Source organism: Triticum dicoccoides, chromosome 5A (genome assembly GCF_002162155.2).
Source record: "Triticum dicoccoides isolate Atlit2015 ecotype Zavitan chromosome 5A, WEW_v2.0, whole genome shotgun sequence".
Lineage (NCBI taxonomy): Eukaryota > Viridiplantae > Streptophyta > Magnoliopsida > Poales > Poaceae > Triticum > Triticum dicoccoides.
This window is the reverse complement of record NC_041388.1, coordinates 650,608,261-650,619,126: the sequence shown is the minus strand read 5'-3', so window position 1 is coordinate 650,619,126 and position 10,866 is coordinate 650,608,261. Positions and strand designations below refer to the sequence as shown.

The following is a 10,866-nucleotide window of genomic DNA, read 5'->3' as shown; positions in this document are numbered from 1 at the left end:
GACCGAGTAGACTGCGGGGCCACCTCGGGAAAACTTGAGGGTTGGTTTTACTCGTAGGATGTCTCATCCGGTGTGACCTGAGAACGAGATATGCGCTGCTCCTATCGGGATTTGTCGGGACATTCGGGCGGTCTTGCTGGTTTTGTTTTACCATCGTCGAAATGTCTTGTGCACCGGGATTCCAAGTCTGGTCGGGTGTCCCGCGATGGAGGATTGTGTCCGTGGATCGTGAGCTTGTCATGGGCTAAGTTGGGACATCCCTGCAGGGTTTAAACTTTCGAGAGCCATGCCCATGGTTATGTGGCAGATGGGAATTTGTTAATATCCGATTGTAGAGGACTTGAAGTAAACTCAATTAAAATACACCAACCGCGTTGCGTAACCGTGATGGTCTCTTTTGGGGGAAGTTCGAGTAGAGAACACGGTTTGAGTTACGTTTGACCGTAAGTAGTTTAGGATCACTTCTTGATCATTATTAGTTTGCGACCGTTTGCGTAGTTTCTCATATTACTCTTGTATTCGTAAGTTAGCCACCATAAATTGCTTAGTTGCTGCTGCAACCTCATCACTTTACCCCTTCCATACCCATTAAGTTTTGCTAGTCTTCATACCCATGGTAATGGGATTGCTGAATCCTCGTGGCTCACAGATTACTACACCAACAGTTGTAGGTACAGGTAATGCGATGATCATGACGCGAGAGTGATGTTTATGGTTTTGGAGTTTTTCTTCTTCTTCGTCGATCTTGGGTTAGGTTCCTGGTCGGCAGCCTGGGCTAGCAGGATGGATGTCGTTTGAGCTTCTGTTTGTGTTTTCGTCCGTAGTCGGATGTTGTTCTATGTATGTTCATTGATGTATTCTTGTGGCATTGTTTGCCTCTTGCATGTATCCTCATCTATTATGTAATGTTGATGTAATGATATCCACCTTGCAAAAGCGTGTCAATATGCGGTTCTATCCTTGGTGGACCTTCGAGTCTCTTTAGGATAGTATCGCATATTGGGCGTGACACTAGCATACACGATGAACAAGAAAACATGCACAACAACATGGCACATATAACAGTAGCCATAATTTGGGACATGAATAGATCATGAGATTGGTGACGACCTCATGCAGACGACATTGAAGATGACAATGAGTAGCGACGCCTGACTTGGACAAAAGATGACCCATGGTGACGAACTAGAGCAGTCATGCAGAGTGCTTCGCAAAAACCTAATTCATCCTCTCCCGGTGCAGGATCACAAGGACGAGTGGTTTCAAATACCTGCTCTCCCGCACGCCGATGCACACCTTGTTTGGGATGGAGTAGACTACGGTGACATCTCAAGTTGTGAGATGGGACAAAATCCTAGGTGTTTTTTATGTGTATTTGGCCGCGGCCGGTAAGAAGTATATATAGGAGGACCAAGGTGGTATCATGTCACGATCATGATCTCAAACCGACTTGGTTTACAAGTTGTGAACTTATCGGACAAGTAAATGTTCAACTTGTCTGCCAAGACATAAAGAAACTGGCAAAATGAAGTCGCACTGTTGCAAGGCCACATACTGGATTTCAGCAGACCATTCACGTGCATGTTGCACTCCCGCTCGGCCCCGACCCGAGCTCGACCCGGCCCAGCCAGGCGAGCGCGTGTTTGGTCTTCTCTGGTCAACACATCACTTAGTGTGATGGGGCGAATCCACTATATAAGGCCATGTTCGGTTAATCCCCTCACCACAGGGATTGAAGCTGATTGGGAAGGTCTGAGGAAGATTTTGACTTGCAAGGGATTTAATCTTCCTCAATCCCTTTTAAGCATATTCAAACTCTGCCTAACTGAACAAGGCCTAAAGAGGTCTCATGCATCCTCAACTTTTCAGGTGGGACTAAGCTTTAGAACCACCACTTGCCATTTTATTCACGAACCAATTTGAGAATTCAAAAATTGTACATGAACCTAGCTCGTTATCTCTAATAGTGTCGCCGGCTCCACCACATGTGTCGGCGAGACGGGAAGCTGATCCTCTTGCCCTATACCAAGCAGCGCACGACCGCGTAGCTTCTCCTCCAGCCGGTACATGTCTCTCGTGCGCTGGAGAACGCAACGATCCACCTTCGGACACTGGTCCGGTTCACCGCACCGCCAGGTCTCCGCTGGGAAGAAGATGCGTCCCTCCCTATTCTCCGGCCGCCAGCTCTCTTGCTCCATCTCGAGCTAGGTGACGGCAGGGTCAGTTCGAGCGACGGAGTTGGGTGAGAGTGAGCGAGAGCTAGGGATTTGGCCCGTTTGGAATTTAGGGCTAGTAGAATTGGGGATTTTACCTGAAATGCTGATTTGCAACCCTAAATAAAACTGAAGGGCCGCATTGCATAAAACTAAAGGCCAAATGAAATGACTGTGGGGGCCAAGCTGAGTCAGCACACCACGTCGACCCTCATGGTTCGAAGCGGCGGAGTGACTCGATCGCTCATGAAGCTAAACAAAGTGACCGGTTCATCACATTTTGTGAGAAGTGCTCATCTTGCGAGAGTTTAGTGGCGAATGGGGCGTTTATCTCCTGGATGAACTAGCTAGGCTAGGCACTGGTATAACTCTAGTCAGAGCCGAGCAGTATTATTCACCTCAGAATGTACAAAGCTTGCTACTACTACTTGCTCAGAGGCCAGCAACCGGCAGCTCCCCTTATGCCACACACACACACACACTAAAACAAAAAGAAAACGAAATCTTCTAAGCAACAACAAGAAACAACGACAAAATCGCCTAGGAAACATCAACCAATCAAAACTAGAAGAAGGAGGAGGAGGAGGAGGAGGAGGAGGAGGAGGAGGAAAAAGAAGATCGAGCATCAAAATGGCCGTCGTAGTATGTCTATACGCACGGCTTGGGGTACATGTAGCCGACGTACTTTGCCTTGGCGTTCTCGCACTTGGACGATGTGGTGCCGGCGCCCTTGAACTTGAGGTCGAGGTCCTGGAGCACGAGGCCCTGGCACGGCACGCCGCAGCGGAGCAGCACGGCGACGGGCAGCGACGAGGTGCCCTTGATGTTCTTGAAGGTGACGTTCTTGATGGTGACCCCGGACACGTACTTGTGCTCGCAGTTGTAGTAGGGGCAGTACTTCTGGTCGATGATCACCGGGTTCTGCACGTCCTTCATCACCAAGCTCTCGAACACCATGTGCGCCGCCAGGCTCTTGGTGGGCGAGTTCTCCCAGGTCTTGATGCGCACCCCGTTCATGGTGCCATCGAAGGTCATGTCCTTGACGTGCACGCGGGTCACGTCCCCCTCCCCGACGTACCGCCCCAGGCTGCCCACGCTCATGCCGTGACCCGGGCCGCAGGTCACGCGCTGGATGTCGATGTTGTCGTTGCCCTGGCCGATGGAGATGCAGTCGTCGCCGGTGCTGATCTTGGTGTCGGCGATGGTCACCCCCGCGCACCGCTCGATGTGGATGCCGTCCGTGTTGGGGCTGGTCCCCGGCGCGTTGATCCGCAGGTTGATCATCTGGGTGTTCTTGTTCTGCAGCAGCGCGAAGTGAAAGAACTTGCTGTTCACCGACGAGATGTCCTTCACCACCGTGTTCTCATTGTTCACGAACAGCACGCTCTGCACCGTACGTGTTGGATCGAGTTAGTGATCGATCGAGCGCGAGATGAGATTGGATGGATGGGTGCTCACGGTGGGGAGGACTTTGCAGTCCTTTCGGATGGGGCACTTGTTGAAGGGCCAGGAGGCGGCGCCCTGGCCGTCGATGGCGGCGCCGTTCTGGCCGGCGACGATGAGGCCCTTCACCCACCCGAACTCGATCCAGTCGTTGCCGAAGCGGCTCAGATCCGTCGCTGCCTTGAGCGTCCCCTGCATGCACACAAAATGAGCCCCTCTGCTCTCTCGCCATCGTGCAATGCGCTAACCGCATGCACGCACGCGCGCACGACGTACGCCGCCAACACAACTGCATGGCGCATGCTTGCTTGCCTGGAGCAAGAAGGTGAGGGAGGTGGCCTTGCAGGGGCCGTGGAACTGCGTCGGGCCCATGTAGTATACCCCCGCCGGGACCTGCAGCGTCACCGCGCCGGCCGCCGCGCACGCCACCTTCCACGCGGCCATTAGCGCCTGCATGTAAGCACGGCGACCACAAACGGATCGTATCAACGAGCGAGCGAGCGAGCGCGACGTACGAGATCCCAACTGAAATGCATACGTACCTTGGTGTCGTCGGTGGCGCCGTTGCCTTTAGCGCCGTAGTTCTTGACGTTGTAGGTGACCGCCGCTGCGCCGTGGTACGATGACGAGGGGAACAGCCGCGCCAAGGTCAGGTTCTCGGCCGCGGCAACACCGCCGCAGAGGGATACAACGCAGAGCGCGACGACGACAATGACCAACACCGGCGGCCGCGCCTCCATGATCGATCGACTTGATTACCTAGCTAGCTCCTCACCCGCGACCGCAGCTAGCAGTAGAAGCGCATAAAAATCCACGATCGGCAGCAATTAATATCCCTTCCTTTCCGCTTCCTCTTCCTCACGACCGATCCTTTATTCTTCTTCTCCGGGCATGCATCCGGCGATCCTCCGGTATCGATCACTCAGTCAGCCAGAGCACATGCGTGGCGGCCGATCGATCCACACTGAGACTGGGCGCGCGCTGATCACCTTAACAAAAACAAATGGGAGCATGCATGGCGGATCGGTCGATACAGACTGAGATCAGTTCTTCTTATAGGGTTTGGGAGGCGGCTAAATTTGGAGGATTTGGAGCTCTTCGCGCGGCGGCACTTGTGCGGAGCAGAGGCGATGGCTGGGCTGGGCGACTGGGCAACCGCCGCATGCGTCGATCCATGTCTCCTGAGATGTGGCGCACCCCACTACTTCTGCTCCAGACTACGGTCAAACTCGATCGATGTGAGTGGCCAACTCCTGTCCGGACGAACCAGTGAGCTCCCGTGTACCACTCCCGCATGTAGCGGGGACTAATGGAGCATCGCCCGTAATATTTTTTTGGTTCAGGATTTAAAGTAAATGATTAACTTCTTCACAAAAGAGTAAACGATTAACTTTTTTGCAAAAAATATGATTGACCCCACTTACTAAAAAATCATGACCCACTATTTTCTGACCAAATCCGGCAACGACGCAGCAAGCCGCGGCGTTGCAGTTGGAGCCGAGGAAGAAGGTTAACATGTGCAAGTGCCGGTGTGTAGGGGGCTACCGGAACAAGAGGTCAAGGGGGGCTTAGATATTTGGCCTTGGGTGGCGGCCAACACGGCGGTCGGGGAAGGTCGAGGGGAGAGCGGGGTAGCAAGGCGGCCGCGGCAGAGCCTTCGACCGTGGGTGGCGGAGTCCATCGATTAGGGCTAGGCTGGGAAGCGGCACAGGGGTGGGGGTGAGGGTGGGGTAAGAAGATGAATGGTGTGGCAACACGATCTTGACCATTGGATGGAGATTTGACGTCACAAAAGTGACATACACCAAACAATCAGTCGACTTACATATAACCAGTCCTTTTTTCTTTGTGTTGACAATAAAAATATCTACAAGTTATGATCTTGCTTTTTGTAGTTTTACCGTAGAGGACATCTATGAATCAAAATCATGACTTTGACAATTTTGCTTGCACGTGCGCGCGCAATAACTTTTGTATCAATATTTCTCTTAGAGAAACTATAGCAGAGTCGTCATATCGGGCCGAGCAGCATAATAACCGTCGATCAGAGGCAATGTCACACCCAAAACAATTCTAGATTTTGTATGTGAATTGATAAATTAGGGTTAACTAAACTTTTTGAAATTTCTTTGTGATTGTTTATTGATTAGTATTGTGGCTTAAAATATTTTTAAATTATTTAGAACCCTAAAATCATTTTAGGGATTATTTATTGTAAGTGCATCTAGTGCCACCCCTAGTTGGTTTTGGAGTATTGACAACAAACCTGGTTGAAGGACTAATGTGTTTGTGAGAATTGCAGGATAACACATGTAGTAATCCCTCATTGATTCGGTTTTCCTACCGGAGATGACCCCTAAAAATGTATGAAGACACTGAAGACAAAGGTGGTATGTGAAGATATTCACACTGAAGACTATGACAAGAGAAGACATCGCGTGAAGACTATGGAGCGCGAACACTTAGTTGTTTCGTTGTTTCATTTTCTTCTTTGTTGAGTCATAGGAACCACCGTACTGTTAAGTGGGGTCCCAGAGAAAAAAGTCAGAGTGACTGAAGTGATGCTTAATCAAAATCCTATGTCTTCGAGCGAAGACAATGAGAGCAAATCTTATCCAGACCTGGATGAGTCAGCTTTACTTGTAGCCCACGTAAAATTGTCGCGTGTGTTTGAAATCTGACCATTGGAACACGTGTCAGTTCCTTAGTGACTCAGGGTCATTTCGGACAAATCAGGTCGGGTTGCCTAGTGGCTATAAATAGCCCACCCCGTACACCATAAATTGGTTGGCTGCTCAGAATTAGTGCACGGTTTTTGTCGTTTGAGAGCAACCCACCTCGAAACCTTTGAGAGAGAAATCCTTGCGAGGACAAAGCCCTAAACACCTAGAGCCAAAGAGTGTTAGGCATCACTGAAGTCTTCCTGTCTGTGTGATCTGAAGACTTGTTACACTTGAGGACTGTGAATCCTCCAGCCGGTTAGGCGTCGCGTTCTGAGCATCCAAGAGTCATTGTGGATCGCCGGTGAACGAAGTCTGTGAAGGTTTGGAAGTCTACCTTGAAGACTTATCAGAGTGATTGGGCGAGGACTGGGTGTCCTTAGCTCAAGGGGAATAAGGTGAAGACACGGTCTTCTGAGTTAAATCTCAGCCTCCCTAACCACACGTACAGTTGTCACAGCAACTGGAACTGGTCCAACAAATCATTGTCTTCAACGAGCAACTGGTTCTATCTTTCCCATCTCTTTATTTATAGTTGGTCCTTGTGAAGTCATTGCCTGTTTGCATTATCTATTTGTCTTCACTGTGTGACTGCTTGTTCTGATTGGCTTCATACTTTCTTCCATCCTGATACATACTGCCTAGCTGCTATTAGTCGTTGTGCTTTCATTTCATTGAATACTTGACTATGGTTTGCCTAGTGTAGTCTATCTTCTACTCCATGTTAATAGGTTCATTTCTATCGATTGACTTTGAAACTTCCATGTTTTGAAGAGTTTCATAAAAATCGCCTATTCACCCCCCTCTAGTCGATCACTAGCACTTTCAATTGGTATTAGAGCAAGGTACTCCCTTGTTCTGTGTGATTCGGTTTAACCACCTGGAGTTTTAGCTATGTCGACTGCAGGGATAATCAAAGTCTCCGCTACATGCCCCGTCTTCGATGAAACTGAATATCCCTACTGGAAGAATAAGATGGGCATGCATCTTGAAGCCATTGATGTCGACCTCTGGTATGTCGTCAAGAATGAAGTTCCTAAGGCTGGTGAAGGTGTCACCGCTGCTGATGTCAAGAAGTTCGTTCAACTGAATTCCACTACCAAGAACATCATCTGTGGTCATCTGACCAAAGGGCAGTATAGCCATGTGAGTGCTCTGGAAACATCTAAGCTAGTCTGGGACTGGCTCTCCAAGGTCAACGAAGGCGTCTCAACCCAGAGAGATCAAAGGATCGGTGTCCTTCGCAACCACTTCAAGAGCTTCAACCTCTTCAACCCAAAGAGACAATGAGAATGTTCAGCTCATGTTTGATCGCCTCACTGACATCACAAATGAGCTTCAAGCTCTCGGCGCTACTGAAATCACCAAGCATGAAATCGTCAAGACACTCCTGAGATCACTTGGCAGCTCATTTGACACCCTAGCCCTGATGATTCAAGAATGCCCTGACTTCAAGAGACTCGATCCGTCTGACATACTTGAAAGGCTCAACACACATGAGTTTCAGCTTTCTGAGAAAAGAGATATCTACGGTCCCAACTATGGCTGAACTCGGGCCTTGAAGGCAAAATCTGTTTCCTCATCTGAAGAAGAATCTAACTGCAGTTCTGATGATCCTGAAGACATTGGAAAGGAACTTGCTATGCTTGTGAAGAAGTTCCAAAAATTCACCAAGAAGAAAGGCTTCAGAAAGTCTTCACGATCCAGCTCAAGGAATGATGAAGCTTCTGCTCATGACTACAAGAAGAGAACATGCCACAAGTGCAAGAAATCTGGTCACTACATCTCTGAGTGTCCGCAGTGGAACAATGAGAACAAGAAGAAGAAGAAGAAGAAGAAGAAGAAGAAGAAGAAGAAGAAGAAGAAGAAGAAGAAGAAGAAGAAGAAGAAGAAGAAGAAGAAGAAGAAGAGCAAGGAATATGATTCTGACAACAAGAAGAAGAAATACTCAAAGTCTTCTTCCAAGTCTTCCTCAAAGTCTTCATCACATAAGAAGAGCTCATCTGGCAAGGCTTGTGCGTTTGTTGGCAAGGAAATAGATTCAGAGGAGGAGTCTGCTTCTGAGGAGGCGGAGGTGGAGTCTGAGGAGGAGTCCGATTCTGGCGTTGCAAGTCTGGCTACAGCATACGTTGCCAAGTCCATCTTCAACACTGAAGACAATGACTTTGTCACCGACACCGATGCTAATGACAAGGACAACTCCGCTCCCACCTATTGCTTCATGGCACGCGGTGCCAAGGTAAACTCACGCAATACTCACTATCAAACATCAAGTGAAGATGACTCTGATTGTAATTCCAAACCCAGCTACAAAACACTTGCTAAAATTGCAACTGAACAACAGAAAGCTATGGAACATATTCAAAAACTGTTAGACAAAAGCGATGACCTATTGGATGCTGAAATGACTCGATCTCAGTCCTTAATTGAAGACATAAAAAATCTTCATGTTAAGTATGAGGAACTTGAAAGTCGTCATGAAACGCTCTCAACAACTCATGAAAAGCTTTCCTATGATTATCTTCAAAGTAAGCAAGAACTTGAGAAATTGAGAGCGGCTCATGAAAATCTTCAAAAGGAAAACGAGTCACTTCGCGTTGAACAGATCAATCCCGCTCAGGAAGGATTTGAACCACCATGTCTTAAATGCCTTGAGCGTGATAACGCTACTTCTGTTGCTGAATGTTCTACTGCTGCTACTGTTGCAATATCTTCAACTGTTAATGTGGAAACTAACCCCTTTGCTGAGGATGCCACTGCTATTGCTGATGAAAATGCTAGGTTGAAGACATTGCTTGAAACAGGGATGTACAAAAGTCTCAAAGGGCATCAGACACTATGTTATGTCCTCAAAAGGCAGATTCTGAACCAAAACCCTAGGAAAGAGGGTGTTGGGTTCGAAAGGAAAATGGATGTTGATGGCTCTTAATGGAAACCTGAGCAATACCCCAAAACCACATGGGTTGCTGCAAAGGAACCTTCAGTGGATCTATCCACCCTATCTGGCTTCACTTGTGCTAATCCCATCGTCATTGATGAATCCTTTGATGCAAACTATAAACTATTTAAGAATCAAAATGGTGAAGTGTTTGCCAGGTATATTGGTACTAACTGCAGGAATGGGCCACCTATGAAGAATGTCTGGGTGCCGAAAAGGTGTCTGGAGAATCTTTCCGTGAATGTCGTCATGACACCACAAGGGAAGAAGACAAACCCCAGACCACGGGCTTCACATGGTCCAAAGGCTTCATACAGACAGAGGACTCACCCGAGTCGCACTAACACAAATGTTTTTCAGGGAAACCATACTCGTGCCTATGAATATGAGCGTATTTCATCAAACCGCCATGTTCATAAGACCCAGAACTACTCTGCTTATTCTTATGAGTACTATTCTCCACCTGCAAGACTATTTGCTAGGGCTCCAAAGCCAAAGTTCTCAGATGCTGCACTTAGACTCATTGCTTTGAAGCCACCCTTGAAGATGTGGGTGGCTAAGAAAGTTTGACTCTCTTTTGCAGGGAAAGGTCTCCAGCCAAAAATCAAATGCGTCTGAAGCTATTGCTGGGGACCTAAAACATTTGTAGGGCGCAAGATCAAATGCCCAAATGGTATTATCATGTATTTTGTTCCTGTGTCGCTTGCTACTTGTCCTATCAGTCCTAACCTCGATCTAAGCTTTAATAATCCTCTTGCTCGTCAAATGTTTATGCTTCACAATGCTATTCGTGAAGCCTATCCCCTAACTGCACTGTAGGGTATGACACCAGCTGCTTCAGAATGGATTATTGACAGTGGATGTACTAATCACATGACTGGCAAACGAAGTCTTCTCATGGACTCAACCCTACGTCCATCTGACAAAAGTCACATCACATTTGCTGATACTGGTAAAAGCAAGGTATTGGGTCTAGGTAGAGTTGCAATCTCAAAGGATCAGCACATGGATAAAGTGATGCTTGTTGAATCCCTTGGTTTCAACTTAATGTTTGTCTCAATGCTTTGCGATTTGAACATGATTGTGATATTTGGAAAATATCATTGCCTTGTTCTAATGGAATCTGACAAGTCTCTAGTCTTTAAAGGGTATCGGAAAGATGATTTGTACATGGTAGATTTCTCAGCAGGACCACAGCTTGCCGTATGTCTTCTTGCAAAAGCTTCAGAATGTTGGCTCTGGCATCGGAGGCTAGGGCATGCTGGCATGAGGAATTTGCATACTCTTGCAAAGAAGAAGCACGTCATAGGCATCGAGGGCGTCAAGTTCAAGAAAGATCACTTATGTGGTGCCTGCGAAGCTGGAAAGATGAACGAGGGCCAAGCATCCCTCGAAGACAATCATGACAACGACTCAACCCTTCGAACTGCTACACATGGACCTCTTCGGCCCTACTCACTACTCTACCCTTACTACTACTGCTTGTCTCTATGGCTTCGTCATTGTTGATGATTATTCAAGATATACATGGGTGCATATAATCCTCTACAAG

The 10,866-nt window shown here is 48.0% G+C and overlaps 1 protein-coding gene across 1 annotated transcript; it reads right to left on the bottom strand.

Annotated features, from left to right (window-relative positions):
- Positions 1-2,552: 2,552 nt before the first annotated feature.
- LOC119298276 (exopolygalacturonase-like) lies at positions 2,553-4,660 on the bottom strand. The gene is made up of 4 exons (XM_037575740.1): positions 4,199-4,660; positions 3,969-4,106; positions 3,672-3,848; positions 2,553-3,599 (listed from the first exon to the last, which is right to left on the bottom strand). Exons 1-4 carry the CDS (start codon positions 4,394-4,396, stop codon positions 2,862-2,864), a joined length of 1,251 nt encoding a protein of 416 aa, XP_037431637.1. The 5' UTR covers positions 4,397-4,660; the 3' UTR covers positions 2,553-2,861.
- Positions 4,661-10,866: the final 6,206 nt, after the last annotated feature.

Excerpts from the sequence above, each read along its gene's own strand:
- LOC119298276 (XM_037575740.1), bottom strand. The coding sequence starts at position 4,396 with ATGGAGGCGCGGCCGCCGGTGTTGGTCATTGTCGTCGTCGCGCTCTGC. Across the intron at positions 4,107-4,198 it reads GCGCCACCGACGACACCAAG|GCGCTAATGGCCGCGTGGAA; the intron begins GTACGTATGCAT and ends GCTTACATGCAG. Across the intron at positions 3,600-3,671 it reads ACTGCAAAGTCCTCCCCACC|AGCGTGCTGTTCGTGAACAA; the intron begins GTGAGCACCCAT and ends CGTACGGTGCAG.